Source organism: Oryx dammah, unplaced genomic scaffold (assembly GCF_014754425.2).
Source record: "Oryx dammah isolate SB20612 unplaced genomic scaffold, SCBI_Odam_1.1 HiC_scaffold_25, whole genome shotgun sequence".
Lineage (NCBI taxonomy): Eukaryota > Metazoa > Chordata > Mammalia > Artiodactyla > Bovidae > Oryx > Oryx dammah.
The window spans coordinates 98,065,310-98,081,647 of NW_024070209.1; the positions used below are offsets into that span (position 1 = coordinate 98,065,310).

The 16,338-nt window shown below is 52.5% G+C and overlaps 1 protein-coding gene across 3 annotated transcripts in view; it reads right to left on the reverse strand.

Moving 5' to 3' along the window:
- Positions 1-4,367: 4,367 nt before the first annotated feature.
- ZER1 (zyg-11 related cell cycle regulator) overlaps positions 4,368-16,338 on the reverse strand; it is a 29,680-nt gene continuing 17,709 nt past the window's right edge. For all 3 annotated transcript variants that reach the window (XM_040225307.1, XM_040225309.1, XM_040225308.1), the window contains exons 9-16: positions 14,214-14,429; positions 13,258-13,299; positions 12,986-13,105; positions 11,986-12,101; positions 11,176-11,364; positions 10,051-10,148; positions 7,831-7,933; positions 4,368-6,040 (exon numbers count right to left, since the gene is read on the reverse strand). In XM_040225307.1, coding sequence (XP_040081241.1) covers positions 5,983-6,040; positions 7,831-7,933; positions 10,051-10,148; positions 11,176-11,364; positions 11,986-12,101; positions 12,986-13,105; positions 13,258-13,299; positions 14,214-14,429 — 942 coding nt within the window. In that variant the 3' untranslated portion in view covers positions 4,368-5,982. The remainder of the gene's footprint in view (positions 6,041-7,830; positions 7,934-10,050; positions 10,149-11,175; positions 11,365-11,985; positions 12,102-12,985; positions 13,106-13,257; positions 13,300-14,213; positions 14,430-16,338) is intronic.

Here is a 16,338-nt window from a genome sequence, read left to right on the forward strand (position 1 = left end):
GTGGCCGGATTGGGCCAGGGAGGCCGCCTATTGGGCGACAGCTGCGGCTTAGTAGGCCCTCGAGCCAACAGGTGCCTGAAGAAGCTGAGGGCGGGGCCGGCGCGCGCGCAGCCGGTAACTCCCCCAGCTCCATCCCCCACCCCTCAGGCCTGAGCATCCAGGTAACTTTCAAAAATCTAGCTCCCGCTGCGAGTCCCGATCCAGTCCCGCTGGAGTTCCAACCACCCGCCCCCAGGCCACAGCCTCACGCATGCGCCCAGGAAGATCCAAGTGTTGTGACTCCAGGTGGCAGAATTGCGCTCGGTTCGGAGATGAGATGCTCGAAGCCTCAAGAGAGGCAGGACTAGCCCAAAGTGACTCCGGGGTGATAACTTTACCTCCGTCTATTCATTTTCAGATTTTGCAGACGGGATGAGAGCAGAGTGGAGGTACGTGGTAGCAGATTCTGGCTATGAGGGGCCCGACTGGGTCAGAGCCGGAAATCCCAGCACTGCCCCTTCCTACCCGTGTGCTCTTGGGCAAGTTACAAAACCACGCGGAGTTCTGTTTCTGTCTATATGATGGAGATGATAATAGTACCCCTCCTCAGGTGGTTGGAGGACTAAATATTGGAAATAGTGTCTAGTACAGGACTGACTTGTCGCCTCAGGTCTAAACCAGCACCTACACCCAATGACTTGCCCAACCTAGGGTTTCAGGCTAATCTGCCATAAAGCCTAGTCATTCACTACTTACATTCCCTTCCCATCCAGCCCTGCCTTTCCTTCTTTTCCTCCCACTGATACCAACATCCACCTCCCTCCATCAGATTAGTGCCCTCCTGGCTCCGAAGTATACTCCTATGACACTTGTTTTTGTCAGCTCAACATCCCCTTTTCTGTTGGAGAACTGACTGCATTCTGTGTGGATCTGAAAGAACTATGTCCCTCACTTATAGGGTGGTGGGAGAGAGACTGTGGGCCTGTGACTAGAAGGCAAACATGGTCCTCATTTCATTATTCCCAGTGATTGGACCTAAGTGATGGACATGTGGCTTGACAGGGCCAATCAGAATCATTCCATGCGAGTATGCTATAGATGCTGAGAGAGAAAGGGGCATTCTTTTGGATCTCAAGCATGAGAAATAGGATATAATGGCAATTGGCAGCCGGTTTTATGCTCTGTGGTGAGAGACTCTGGCAGAAGAGGAGGCCAACTATAAAGAGATGTAGAGATAACCAGCACTGAAGTAGGGAGTGAGAAACAGTCTTTTTTTTTTTTTTTTTTTTTAAGATATTTATTTGGGTGTGCCGGGTCTTAGCTGTGGCATGGAGGATCTTTAGTTGCAGCATATGAACTCTTAGTTGTGGCATGTGGGGTCTAGTTCCCTGACCCCATGTGGGATCTTCTCAGACCAGGGATCAACCCAATGTTCCCTGCATTGGCAGGGGATTGAGCTCAGGCCCCCTTCACTGGTAGTGCAGAGTCTTAGCCACTTGACCACCAGGGAAGTCTGGAGAGATAGTCTTAAAAACATGGTCTGAGCCCCTAGATCCAACTGTTACTAAAGCTGATCTTAATACTAGATTCCCAGTTGCATTAATGAATGAAATTCCTCCTACCTTTGACTAACTTAGGCAAGTGTTTGAGTATCTGTCACTTGCAGCTCTGTCTTAATTACTGCAATGGTTGCATAGCTTAGTGTGCCAAGTGGGGACATCTACTAACTATGGAACTTCCCTGGTGGCTCAGTGCTAAAGAATCTGCCTGCCAATGCAGGGGACACTGGTTTGATCCCTGGTCTAAGAAGATTCCACATGCCTTGAAGCAGCTGAGCCCGTGAGACATAACTACTAAGCCTGTGCTCTAGAGCCCGAGACCCACAACTACTGAGCCCGCATGTTGCAACTACTGAAGCCTGCATGCCACAGAGCCATGCTCCGCAGCCCGCACGTGGCAACAAAGAGTTGCAACTGCAGTGAGAAAGAGGAAGCCCACACAGCATGAAGACCCAGCACAAGCAAAAATAAATACATTTTAAAAAAGAAAGAATCCTGAGGATTCCAAGAGTCAGCCGCTATGCTGGTGTCAAAGATTAAAATAAGGTTTGACATTAGTTAAAGTTGTAAGGACAGATTTTACTCAGTAATATACTATTGCAGTAGGGAAGAGGATCCAACAAGAACTGAATGTAACTTTGATTTGTACAGAGGTGATTGGGTATTTTAAAGGGAGAATGAGGGAGTAGAGATGGGGAAGGGCAGGGGCTTGATGAGACTCAGGGAAGTGAAGACTTACAAAGAGCGGGTCAGGGTAAATGCTCATTAAGCCAACTGTGTCTGCTAGCTGGCAGCAACTGAAGTTAGGCTTCTGTCCTCCCTCGGAGACTGGGAGACAGAGGCCTGATCCTTCCTGATGATTACATTTTAAAGGGATAGCTTTCAGGTCCTTGAGAAAGATGCTGCTGAGTTATAGGAGGTACAGGTACACCGCAGAGGGACAGAGGAAGCATTCACAACTTTAAGCTGTTTATAGTAAATGCTCTAAGAAAGGCTGTTCAGATGTTAAACAACAAATTCTTTTTTTTTTTTAATATGTTTATTTGTTTAACTTTTGGCTATGCTGGGTCTTGGTTGCTGCATGGACTTTTCTCTAGTTGTGATAAGCAGAGGCTATTCTCTCTAGTTGCGGTGTGCAGGCTTCTCATCGTGGTGGCTTCTCTTGTTGCCGAGCACAGGCTCTGGAGCACGGACTTCAGTAATTGTGGCACGTGGGCCCAGTAGCTGCGGCTCCTGGGCCCTGGAGCACAGGCTCAGTAGTTGTGCGGGCTTAGTTGCTCTGTGGCACATAGGATCTTCCTGGATCAGGGATCGATCCTGTGTCTCCTGCATTGGCGGGCGGATTCTTTACCACTGAATCACAAGAGAAGCCCCAAACAGTAAATTCTTTTGGCAGCCTGGAGGTTTCTCGGGCAGGCACTTTAACAGGGGGTGTCAGGTAGGGTCATCTTCCAGGTGTGACCCAGGGCTGTTAGAAACTCTAGGTGTGAAGTCAGAGGAGGGAGTGGATGAAATCCCTGGAGCTGAAGAGTTTGTAGTTTTCATAGGCCGAGGTTGAGGCCTGGTGGAGAAGAGGGCATGGAGCTGGCTCCAGTCTGGTGTAGCAGAGAATCTCTCACTGGGCGCTGGGGACACACCCACCTGGCACGTGTGGAAACAGGTCCAACTGATCTGGGACTAGCGCCTGGACTATTCTTGGGGAAGAGCTCTCCACCGTTGGGTGGGGCCTTAGTACTACCTCGGGGGCATAGGGAGCACTGCTGAGAGTTACTCTGGGAAAACAGCCAGTGTAAACACAGACTCTGCTGGGCAAAGCCCAGTCACCTCACGATTTGGCCCTGGCTCCTTCGTTCCCTCCGTTGGCGCCCCTGATCCTTCCCTCTGCTGCTGCCACGGGGGCTGCTTCACGTTCTCCCTGAAAGGCCCTTCTCCTGGCAGAGCCCCTGTCTAGGAGCCCCCTTTTCCTGGCCATCTACAGCCAGGCCTGGCAGCCCTGTCTTCTTGCTGGATTCAGCTCGGTCTCCCCTTGTGAGAAGCCTCCCCTGCCCGCACTGGGACACTGTCCCTTGCCTGCAGTCCTGCTGGCCCGCCCAAGGGGCCTGCTCTGTGTTCCCTTCTCCCCGCTCCTCACACACCGTCATCATCTTGTATTTAACATATGTCTCTACCATCAGACAGCCATTGGAGGCAGGGATCCTGTTGGTCTGTGGCCAGCTGGACCCTCAGTGTCTGGGCACAGGGGTGTGGAGACACTGCAGAGGAAAAGCAGGTGTTCCAGCCCTATCTGCCACTGTCGAAGAATGGATGCTTCTGAACTGTGGTGTTGGAAGAAGACTCTTGAGAGCCCTTTGGACTGCAAGGAGATCCAACCAGTCCATCCTAAAGGAAATCAGTACTGAATATTCATTGGAAGGACTGATGCTGAAGCTGAAACTCCAATTCTTTGGCCACCTGATACAAAGAACTGACTCATTTGAAAAGACGCTGATGCTGGGAAAGATTGAAGGCAGGAGGAGACGGGGATGACAGAGGATGAGATGATTGGATGGCCATCACCAACTCAATGGACATGAGTTTGAGTACACTCCGGGAGTTGGTGATGGACAGGGAGGCCTGGCGTGCTGCAGTCCACGGGATCGCAAAGAGTCGGACATGACTGAGCAACTGAACTGACCAAACTGCCACCTGTCCTCTTGGGCTGGGCCCACAAACTGACCCAATGCACCCTCCCGTCACTGCTCTCACACTCCAGGCCCACCGCCCAAGCCGGCCCAGGCCCCTTCTCCATGGCCCCATCCCTTCCACAAAAAAAAAAAAGACACTCTGCTCTTCTCCACTTTGCACAAAAATGTATTTCTGTGACATCCCAAAGTACAGACATTTACCCAGGCCCCGGCTGGTAAAGCGATGCGATGTGAGCTCTGCCTGGGGTCTGGCGCAGGCCACGTGAGCATGGAAGGGAGGGCAGATGGGGCCCGTGTGCTGAGCGGAGGGGCCACAGGGCAGCTGGCCTTTCCCAGGGCTGGGGTGTGGGAGGAAGACCCCAGGGGAAGAAGACCAGGTGCCTCTCCCCTGGGCTGCTCATCCGGCCTGTTCTGTCTGGAGGCAGGAACGCCAGGAGAATCGAAAGCACAGGCCCAGGGAAGGAGGGACGAAAAGCCACCCCCTAAGGGCCACCTGCAGTTGGCTCTGCTCCCTGGCCCCTTGTTCCAGACGGGGCCTCCTCCCCGCTGTCGGTGCCGTGAGAAGCAACTCAGAGTGATGTCAAGGGAGGACCACAAGGTGTTTTTGAGATACATTTGTGTGTCACACACTTCTCTGAAACCCAACGCAGAGGTTTCCAAGGGGAAGCCTTGGGGCAAGGCGGGAGGGGGTAGATGCTGGTTTGGAGGTGTCTGCCTGTGGCCGCCAGGCTGGCGTGGGGACCCCCCCTGCCCACAGAAGAGGTGTGGGCTCCTCTGGGCCACGGGGCAGGCAGGGGCGAGTGAGGCAGGCTCAGTTCTGCTGGTGGGGTGCCTGGGCACCGTGGGGGCTGCAGGCCGATGAGGCGTGGGGAGAGAGCGAGCCCCTGGCCCCCAGAGCTGTTGGCTTCCAGGGTGGGAGGCGGGTGGTGGGGTGCACAGGTTCTGGGTATGTTTGACGGAAGGGGCAGTGGAGTCTGCCCGGGTTCTGACCAGCCCTGGGCTGGGGCCTTCCACAACCTGGGGCCTGGTGGGAGACTAGGAGGCAGCCTCCATAGCAGCGTGGCCTCAGGCAGGCCTGGCCAGAGGGCAGCAGAGCCACTGGGCGCCTTGAAGGCCCTCTGGGGCTGGGACTGCCTGGACTGAGGCAGGTACGGCTCACTTCCTCACCCCAGAGGCCCACAGCCAGGAGCACCAAGGCATTGGGGAGACCCAGTGGGGTTAGTTTTTAATCCCCAAACCCCATCAGCTGCACCGAGGAACCTAAACGGCGTTCTCGGGCTTCGGTGGGCAGGTTAGGAGGCTGGGGTGGGCTCTTGGGGGCCCCACTGCCTCTCTGAACGGGAAGCGAGGCCAGGGTCGGAGATTACAGGGCACGGGCCAAACACTCACAATGTTAGAGGCATTTAGTCTGGCAGGGGTGGGAGTGAGTGTGGCAGCGATGAAGGCTTTGAAAGTAGGGGCTTGAGAATGGCCAGGGAAGCTGCAAGGACTCAGGGGGTTATTTCTTTTGTTTTTGTACAGAAATCATACACACAAAACTTCACACTTCCTAACCAAAAAAAAATAATATATATATATATATATAATATATATATCTCACTAATGTTAAGGAAAAGCGTCGGCTGTGCAAAAGTTCCCCTGTGTCCCTTCGTCCAGTGCGAGGCTCCCCGGGGTGTGGGGATCTGCCGGCTGGGTGGCTTGAGCGCGCTTCCTCTCGACCTCGTAGTCCAGACCAGTGGCAGGCCATGGGGGTGGAGGCCTTATCTGGACGTGTCCATGTTCTCCTCTTTAAAGTTACTGCAGTGCTCAATAACCTTGCTGGAGACAATGGGAGAAAGAGGATTGGAGGGTGGGCTTGCACTGGGGTGGGCTCAGCCAGCTCCTTTCAGCTGATCAGGCTGCTGGATTTGTTGGCAAATGTTAACCATCATGCTGACACTGAATGAGATGGTGTGTACCAAGTGGCTGGCAGAGTGGCCGGCGTGTTTGGGGTACCCAGGAAACGGTACTTGTGGCCACGAATGCCTTCAGCCACCTGTCCTCCCCCTCCTACCTCCCCAGGCCTCGTTCCCACATCTCAGCACCAGGGCATCTGTGGTTAGGGGCTTCCCTGAATCAGCTCAGGCCTGACCCCCAGAACCTTCTGTTCTTTTTCAGCAACATAGTCCTTCACTTTTTCCCTGCCCACCCAGGCCTTTTTCTCCCCGAGTCTACTGGTGGTCCCCAAACTGGTTGCACGTGAGGTTCACCCAGAGATCGTGACCCAGCAGGATCTGGGCAGGTCTGGGTAGGGCGAGGGCAGCTGTGCTTTGCCCAAGTACAGGAGCTCCACATCCTGCAGGGGCAGGTCCCAGTGCAGTGCTGGGAACCACCCCTCGTCCTCAGACCTCCAGTCTCTATCCCACTCCATCTGGCCCTTGAGAACTGCTGCCAGGTGTCACCCTGAACCCTGGACAGCCTTCCCACTCACACTAAGCCTCTGGGTTGGTGGTGGGAGTGATGTTCACTGCAGCCTCTTTGTGCCAAAGAGGCACCACACTGCCTTTTAGGAGTTAAGGGACGCCTGGGGTGGGACAGGACTTGTGGACTTCTCCTAAGCACCCTGCACTCAGGCTGGTCAGCTCAAGTCCTACAGAGATTTCAAAGTGACTGGGGTAGGTTATGGGTCAGTCTTAGCCAGTGCTTCTCAAATCTCCTGGAAGCTCTGTTGACAATGCATATTCCCAGGCCCACTGCCCAGACCCACTGGAAAAGAAAATCTAGGGTAGGGCTTGTACATTTTTAACAATCTTTTTAGGTGATCCTTTGGGGAGGTTAAGGTTGGAGAACCACTCATTTTACCATTCTCAAACTCAGACAAATCTGTCAATTAAATGTTTAAGCAGTGCCTTTTGCCAAATATAACTGCAGAAACAGCCAGTGAGTCCTTCTCCAGGGAGACTTCTGAACTCCAGGCGCACCCGCCTCACTCCGCCCCACCGTGACACTTCCTATTCTACACTGTGTTTAGAACCGGGGTAAACTTCACTATGTCTCCTTCTAGAAGGGATCCTGGAGGAAGCATGGTTGTCACTGATGATCACAAAACGCAGCGCCCCTGAGGGTCTTTCTTGTGCACTGATGGGTGTGAGATTCCAGTGGATGGCAGTTTAGACCCAAAGTGAAAGCCACAGTGCAGCGGAAGGCCTGTGTCCAGGACCTGCACGCTCAGAAACTCGTGCGTTCTGCCCAACCTTAGAATGCATTTTACCACAGTGTCCTTTCTTTAATTGGAATGTCTTTGGCCAAAAATAAGGACAAATTCTGACCTGACTTGCTAATGCCCAGGGATGAGAGGACGGGATTTGTTGGAAATAAAGGAAAACAAAACTTACAAATGCGGGCAACGATGCTCTGTTCAGAGCTTGATCATCTAGTTTCTGACCACGCGCTGGCCATTACGACACTCAGGGAGGCCCCAGCTGGACATCAGTATGCTGTCCACCTCCACTCTCAGCTCTGAGTTGCCCCTGGCATTGTTAGCCATTCCCACCCACGAGAGGGCCCGGCTGTGTGTCCCTGGCTCCCCCAAGCCCAGGCTCCAGGCAGAAACACTGCCAGTCTCTCACCGGGCCATTTCCTTGGTCTCCTGCCGCGCGGTTGCCATCTTGATCATGTCCCTCAGGAGGGGCATCCCACCTTCTTTGATCAGCAGAGGGCAGTACTTGTCCGCTGTGGGGGTGGTGAGGGCAGACAGCACGTGATCAGGGTGGGACTTCTATCAGCCTGTGGCCCCGAAACCCTCCCCTGCTCTGAGGACGGCCCTCCCAGGACGGGGGATGAAGACCTGGCCCTGAGTGAGGGCGTGGCTGCTGGAGCCATGTTGGCCCGGCCCCGAGGCCAAGTTCCTGAGGCCACCTGCAGGAAGCGAGGGGTGAATCCCTTGGGAAAGGCTCTTCCCTTCACTTCGTGGTGGCATGTCCCCCCAAATGTCACCCACTCCAGCCCCTTCTATTCTCTGAGAAGTGTTTGTAAAAACAAGGACTTCCTAAGCACCGCCCCTGGGGTGTCTTGATTCAACAGATCCAGGAACCTGTATTTATCTGCACTTTTAACAAAATATCTCCAGGGGATTCTGGGACCCACTGGGAGGAAACCACCAGGCCTGCCCACTGCTGGGCTTCATGGTTCACTCCCACAAAGAACATTCTAGGGCTCGGGATCCAGGGCTGTACAGACACTCCAGAGAGAACATGGGCATTTCAGTGGTCTTGTAGCAGCTGTACAGTATAGTATAGTATACTGGAGCTATTTTTTATCATCTCCATTTAATGATGAAAGAGCTGAGATGCAGAGAAATGATGTAGCCCCCTCGAAGTCACTCGAGAGGCCTGTCTGAGCGAGTCCTGGCTCAGAGCTCTTCCCAGCTGCCACGCGGCCTCTCTGAGGTAAGGTACTTTTTAGTAAGACTAACCTCAAGGAATAATAAAAAGATTGGCTGAGCTGGTATATGCCATGTGCTCTTCTCAGCACTTTACATGTCTTATTCCCCAGCAATCCTACAAGCTAAGTACTGTTATTAGCCCATTTTAAACATGGGGAAAATGAGGCCCAGAGAGCTTGAGAAGCCTGCTCAGAGCAGCGCAGGCAGCCTTCCCCCACGGCCTGCCCTCTTTTTGTTTTTTTTTCTGGTTTGTTTATAAATGTTTATTAAAATGGAAAGCTGTTTGCTCGTCTCTCCCAGGAGCATCCATCTAGCTGCCTGTCACCTGGTAAGGTATAGACTGCTGCTGTCATAAATGCTTTTGGAATCTTCAGAATAACAACATCTGCCTTTGCTTAAAAAAAAAGTCCTTGTTCCATGCCTTGCAAGCCAACCCTTCTCTTTACACCTTTATATAAAAGGTCTCCAAAATGTTCACTCCAAGCAAGCTATCCATGGATAAACACATATATGCAGGAACAAAACAAGTTGGTCTGGGACACATCAAAGTTTCAAGTCCATCCCCTTCAACTTCCACCTAGTTCTATGGAGGGCCTACACTCTCATCCCCTCTTCCTGCCAGTTAACAGGACTGAGCGGTATCCAGGCACCAGGGCTCAACACTTTCCACTGGTTCTCTTTTCCCACCAACCTTATGAAGTAGGCATTACTATCCCCATTTTGCAGAGGAAAAAATCAAGGCCCAGAGAGGTTAAATTACCTGCCCAAGACCACATAGCTAAGCAGAGCAGAGCACTAGGGGCGAGCCTGGCCTGCCATCAAAGTCTTTCAGTGCTATACCCTCCTCCTCCTCTCCCCGAAAGGCACTGCGTGGAGGACTCAGGCCAGGCTCTTCTCAGGGAGGCGGGACTCTCTTGGAGAAAATAAGTGATAGTTGTTTTCAAGTTCTCTCCTGGCCTCTCGGATGTCTGTTTCCTCAGGAGTTCGTTCTGGTTTGGGTTGGTCTTACCCTGCCTTACAGAAGGCATAGAGATTTTTATTTTCTATTTTTCTGGTTGTGTGGTGCAGCAGGCAAGATCTCAGTTTCCTGGCCAGGGATGGAACCCGTGCCCCCTGCGGTGGAAGCATGGAGTCTTAACCACTGGACCACCCGGGTAGTCACAGCATGGAGATTTCTGACTATTCACTCATCTGAAGCAGGAAATATTGAGAAAGCGGCGTGTCTGGATGGGCCAGCTCGTCTGCCAGGCCTGCTTCTGCCGATGAGGCAGGAGCGAGCCATGCCGCTGGGTGTCCCACTGATGCCAGAAAGAGGTGAGGGAGGGCGCAGACACTGACGCCAGCTCTCACAGCGCTCCCCCGGATCATGGTGGATGAGGGAGCCAAGGGGCTGGCGGGTACTCACGGTAGACAGACACCAGGTTGTAGAGGGCCCAGGTGGCCCAGTGCTGGCTGACAGGCGAAATGCCCTGGGGGAGGAGGCGAAGAATTGGCTCAAATGACCTGCAGGAAGAAAAATCAAGTTCACTTTTGATGCTGGGCATTGGCAGGGTGCACTGCGGGCTCCTCCTCGCTGAAGGGTCTTATAATAAGCAGGCCAGCAGGATGGAAGGGACACGCTGGGGGGCAGGCATACGGTCCTTCAGCCCATCTCAGGCTCCACAAAGAGAGCTCCCTTGTGAGACAGGTCATGAGCATGAGGGAGGAGGAACACGGATCAGGTGTTGCAGAGATGGCGGCAGGGAGGAGAGCCCCAACCTGGGCCGTAGGGGCGGAGGACACTGGGAAGGAGAAGAGATTGTGACTGCACTTCCCATCACAGCCTTCTATGCGCCATCTGGAGTCATAGTCCAAAAGCTTGCAAGATGTACGTGCGACCCCCACAAACCCCCTCCCCAGGCCAGTGATTCCACTTCCTCTCTCCTCTGAACGGACGGTAACTGGAGCATGGGCAAGGCCACGAGCACGAGCCTGTTCCTCCCGATATGGGTTTTCAGCTTCAGTGTCAATCACTCTGCCATGGCCCAGGCGCACACAGAGCTGACTCAGTTATACAACAGGGAAGGAGACCCATAGCTGCGACTGGAAATTCAATCCTGTGATAGTAAGACTTGATGCCAGCTGGACGGAGGTGGTTAAATCTGTGCACAGAAAACTGTTGGAAGGAGAGACGCCGGAATGTTAGGGGGATGCTCTGTTCAGGAACGAATGGTTTTTGTTTGTTTCCTGTTGTTTATGTATTTTCTCCTTTTTTTTTTTTTCCTCTCTCACAACTGAACATGGACTGAGCATCTGTGAATGGCAGGCTTAGCGTACACAGGTGCTGATGTGAGGGAAAAGGCACCAAGCTGAAGAGGTGAGGTATGCGCCTTTACTCACACACCTCATGGACCACATGTGGGCTCTCCGTGGACCACACCTCAGTTAGAAAGACCCAACTCAGGACTAGAAGGGCAAGTAGCGCCGACCAGGCCTTCTCAGGAAGGAGCGGCCTGTCCCAGCACTGACCCCGCGTCCACAGCCCCCGCACCTGTAATTGATGTTTCTCCGTGAGTTGATGTCCCAGCTCTGGATGGCTGCCCACATGCGCTCCTCCACCTCTTCCCGCTGGGGCTCACAGATGCCCCAGGCCTTGGGCCCATCAAACATGATGTGGGACAGGACGCCGCAGGCGTTGTAGGAAACCTCAATGCCATCTGCCTTGCTCTCCAGCAGGTTGCTACCAAGAACGGAGAAAAATGGAGTCCTGATCCCCCAGGCCCACTTCAGATACAGGCTGCTGACTTCAACTAATAGATTAGATGCCAGAGAGACTATTGATTTTTTATCACTTATTATCCACACCTAGATGCCATTTTTTTTTTCGGATGTGCTGCACACCTTGTGGGATCTTAGTTTCCTATCCAGGGCTTGAACCTGGGCCCTTGACAGTGAAAGCGCTGAGTCTTAACCCCTCAACTGCCAGGGAATTTCCCATGACTTCTTTTTCATTAAAAAAATTTTTTTTTGGCCATGCTGTGTGGCATGCAGTATCTTAGTTTCCTGAACCAGGGATCAAACCCACACCCCCTGCATTGGAAGTGTGGAGTTCTAACCACTGGAACCCTAGGGAAGCCTCCCCCAAATGACTTCTAAAGGGAATCTGAGGTCATTTAAGATAAGATATCGCTACAAGGGGACCATTTATGGAGGGTTCAAAGGATAAGAACCTGCACCATAGAGTGAAGGTGACATTCCTAACAGAAACCTAAACTGATAGCAATTGCTACAACTGACAACTGATTAGAGCTCTGAGCATCCTGGCAGCCAAGGAGAAAAGGGAAAGGAGCAAAGTACCAACCTGAAGACACTGATGAACTGGGAAGTCATTAGCTGGGGCCGTAGCTCCTTCACCTCTGCCACATTCCCCAAGAGTCCCAGCATATTCCGATGCAGCTCCTGCTTCTCCGGGAACTCCTGGCAAGAGAAGAGCCATTCGGGTCGGAGCAGCGAGTACCTGATTTGTGTCTGATGCTGGTGACCTGGAAGCTTTATGAGCACCTGTCCAGCCATTTCTACTGGACAAAGAGAGGGTGCAATTTGCTGCCCTCCTACCTCCCAGTACGCCTAGGACAGTGCTACATATACACTACAAGGGATTAACATGGTGAGGCTTCATGCCACAAACTCAAAGGCTGAGTGTGCAGAGCTGACCTATAAAATCATGAATGGGACAAACATGATTCTATTTACAAAAACTTGAAATATTAAGCTTCAGGGAATCCTTTTGGAAACTAGAGCAAGAAAATAAAGAATGAGTTTTAGGATGAAGAGGTCATCCTACTGGACAGAATTCTGTCCAGCTGACACCCCAGTGGACTCCGGTCAGACCTAGGCAGTTGGAGCAACCACACTGAGAGACCAGTTTGGGTTTTCCCTTGGAGTGTGTGTTGTGTGTTAAGTCCCTGCAGTCGTGTCTGACTCTGCAACCCCACGGACTGTAGCCCACCAGGCTCCTCTGTCTGTGGAATTCTCCAGGCAATGCTGGAATGGGTTGCCATTTCCTCCTCCAGTGGGTCTTCCCAACATGGGATCGAGCCCATTCCTTCTGTCTCCTGCGCTGGCAGGCAGGTCCTTTACCACCAGTGCCGCCTGGGGATTCCCTTGGTGGGGGGGGGGCTCTAAGAGAGGCCCAGCTAGGCCATCTGGGTCAGGGAAGACCTCCACAGCACATCCTGGGCTGGTGGGTCTGAGTGGGCCCCACTGCCCTTCCATGGGAACCATGGGGAGAGGGGAGCTGGGTGACCTGGGGACAGAGGGGAGGCCAAGCGGGGGTTTGGCTGCTGCTGGAGAGGCGCTACCTTCAGGCAGTCCAGGAAGAGCTTCATGCCGTTGAAGTTGAGGAACATCTCGCAGTTGTCGGGCGTCTCGTCCGTGATGTTCCACAGGGCGCTCCAGGAGAACTCCATCACCTGGTCGCACTGAAGCGGGGAGAAGGCTCAGCACAGGTGTGCCGGGACGGGCCCGAGGCACCCGGGGGGGGTCCCCGGACAGAGGCACACACCCCCAGGGCACACCAGTCCCCTCTCAGCCGAGGGGATGGGGCAGGTGGCTCCACAAAGATGCGACTTACTATCTTGTCCATCAGCTTCTTCTGAATCAGCTTCAGCATGGTCTGTGGGCAGAGAAGAGAACTTGAGGGAGGGCGGTGGCGGGGGCCAGGGCTTCAAGGGCTACTGTGTCGTCCCAGAACCAAGATGGAGAAGAGTCAGTTACTCCATTCCTGTTAGTACCTCCTGACACATCTGCCTCTCTAGGCACTACCCTGGTGGCCCAGTGGCTGGGGATCTGCCTTCCAATGCAGGGGACATGGGTTTGATCCCTGGTTAAGGAACTAAGATCCCATATGCTGCGGGTCAACTAAGCCTGACCATCACAACTACTGAGCCCGCCGCAGCTAGGAACTGACACAGCCAAATACACAAATATTAAAAACAAAAAAAAACCCTGCCTCTCTATTTGGGAGGCTGTTTGAAGAAGCGCGACCCACAGACCTGGTACTTAGCATTGGGAGGCCTGGTGCAACCTTGACCCGCCCAGCTTTGGGGAACTCCCACCCTGTGGACTTCAGCCTCCCCAGTGATGACTGAAAGGAGACTGGAGGTGCCTCCCTCATTCTTCCCTTCCCTTCTCCAGCAAATATTGATTATCTCCCCCATTGTGTGCTGGGCCCTGTGCTAGGAAGTGCTGGGGACAGGATGATGGAAGGATGTAGCATGGTGTCTTTCCCCATGGAGCTCACACCCAGGTTGGAGGCTGATGTTAAACAGCTAGTCCCTCAGATACTTCTTTAATCCCAGCTGGGAAGACTTAACAGGGGCACCTGGTCTGAGCAGGGAGGAGTACAGTGGGACCTCCCGGGACACTGGAGAGGCTGGGAGAGAATGACAGAGTTCTAGGTGGAGGAAATCTAAGGTCAGAAGCAACGTTCACTGCTAGGATGTGAATCCCAAATCCACCCTTTCAGCAGAGGGGCTCTGGAAGAGACAGGGAGGGGAGGAGGGAAGGGCAGCGACCCCCTGCACGCACCACAACAAAGCCCATCTTGCCCACGGCCTCCTTGTGGTCGTTGTCCACCTGGCAGACCAGGGCGTTGCACAGGTGCACGGCAATGCGCTGGATCGACTCGTCCTGCCGCGTGGGGTTGAGGATGCTGAGCAGGAGCTCGTTGACGCGGCGGTACTGGAACTCCAGCTCCTCTGGGATGCTGAAGTTGCAGAGCGTCAGGCAGCAGTTCCGCTGGACCTGGGTGAGGCCAGGAGACAAGCGGAGCACAGTCAGGGGTGGCCCTGGAAACTGGACCCGAGAGTCTCTCTAGAAGTGTGGGATCGTCCAGAGCTGTGGCAGTCCAGGAAGGCTATCTGGAAGAGGAGAAAGACTAAGAGGCCATTTATTTTTTTTAACATTAAAAAAAAAGTGAACTATAATATATAGAGTGGGGGGTGTAAAATACCAAGGTATAGTTTCGCAAATAATTATTAAGCAAATGAACTTTTCAACAACCATGGAACCACCATCTCGGTTAGGAAAAAGGACACTGCCAGCAGCCAGAAGTCCCCCATGTGTCCCTTCCTGATCGTAAGCCCTCCCTGCGAGACGGCCCTATCCCGGCCTTTCCATATGAAAGATTCTCTAGCAACTTGTAGCTTCTTATTCCACTGCAGCTTTGTGAGATCAACCGTGTTGTCGTCAGTAGGTGAAATGCATGTCTCTTTTGCTCATTTGCAGTGTAGAATTCCAACTGATTCATCCAGCACACTGCCGGTGGACACTTGGGTAGACTTCGGTGTCTGGCTCCTTCGTGACAGCCACGTGTGTGGGCTCCTCCAGGGCGACCCACAGGTGGGGTGGAGCTTCTGGACGACAAGGTGTGCATGTCTTCAGCTTTACCAGGTAACTCCAGAATGTTCTCACAGTGGCTGTACCAGTTTACACTCCCGCCAGCAGCGCAGGAAGGTTCCGGTTGCTTCACCCCCTCGATTTCTTTTTGTGTTATCTGTGAGTTATTTTTTTTTATTTTCATAGTATTCTCGGCACATTTTCCTCATAATTTAACTTCCCACCATCCTTTCTCATTAGATACTGGAAGTTCACCACTCTTCATTACTTATGTAGATTAGAGAATATTACCAACCTGGGTTTGATCCCTGGGTCGGGAAGATCCCCTGGAGAAGGGGAATGGCGACCCACTCCAGTATTCTTGCCTGGAGAATTCCATGGACAGAGGAGCCTGGTGGGCTATAGTCCACAGGGTTGCAAAGAGTCGGACATGACCGAGCAACTAACGCTGCTGAACCCTTGTTAACTCTGTCCTTCCCCCCATAATATACACACATTTTGTAATTTGGGGAAAAAATTATTTTAAATTATAGAAGCAATACTTGCTCACTGTGAAACATTCAAATAACATTATCTGAGCAGAAAGTAAAAGTCCCTCACTTTATTCTTCAGAAGTAATCCCTATTAAAAGTTTGGTGCACAACCATCAAGATTTCTCTACCACGGAAATACAAATACGGGGAGAGGAAGGGTGAAAGAGGTTTTATCCACATGGGTCGAGAGCATCTCTTCACTTGTCCACCCACAGGGTCATCCATGTTTCCGTGTTAGGATGTACAGATTGACCATCATATCCCACAATGTGAGTGGACCTAACACTGCTCTGCAGGGCCAGGCCCCTACTGTTGAACGCTTTGGGTTTCCTCTGACATCTATGTATCAGAAAGGGTGAATGTATATATATATTTCCTTTATGCATATCTCTTAACTGTGGAATACCTAGGCCAAAAGGTAAGTGTGCTTACAGTTCTGGCAAGTTCTGCCAGCTGCCCCACGAAGAGGCTGTCCGAGGCTTTCCTCACCAGTGGAAAGCGGGAATGTGCTCTTCCCCTGGCCTTCGTCAATGGGTATCATCAATCTCCCCAGTCAAAAAGTGGTTTTTATTAATTTCTATTTCTTTGAATGAGTTTATTAATTTGCAAGTCTTCAACTAGCATTCTTTTTTCTTTAAAAAAAGAAAACGACACCCCTGGGACGTCCCTGGTGACCCAGTGGTTAATCTGTGCTTCCAATGCAGAGGACACAGGTTCAGCCCCTGGTTGGGGGGCTGAGATTCCACATGTTGCATAGCACGGCCAAGGGGTAAAAAAAAAAG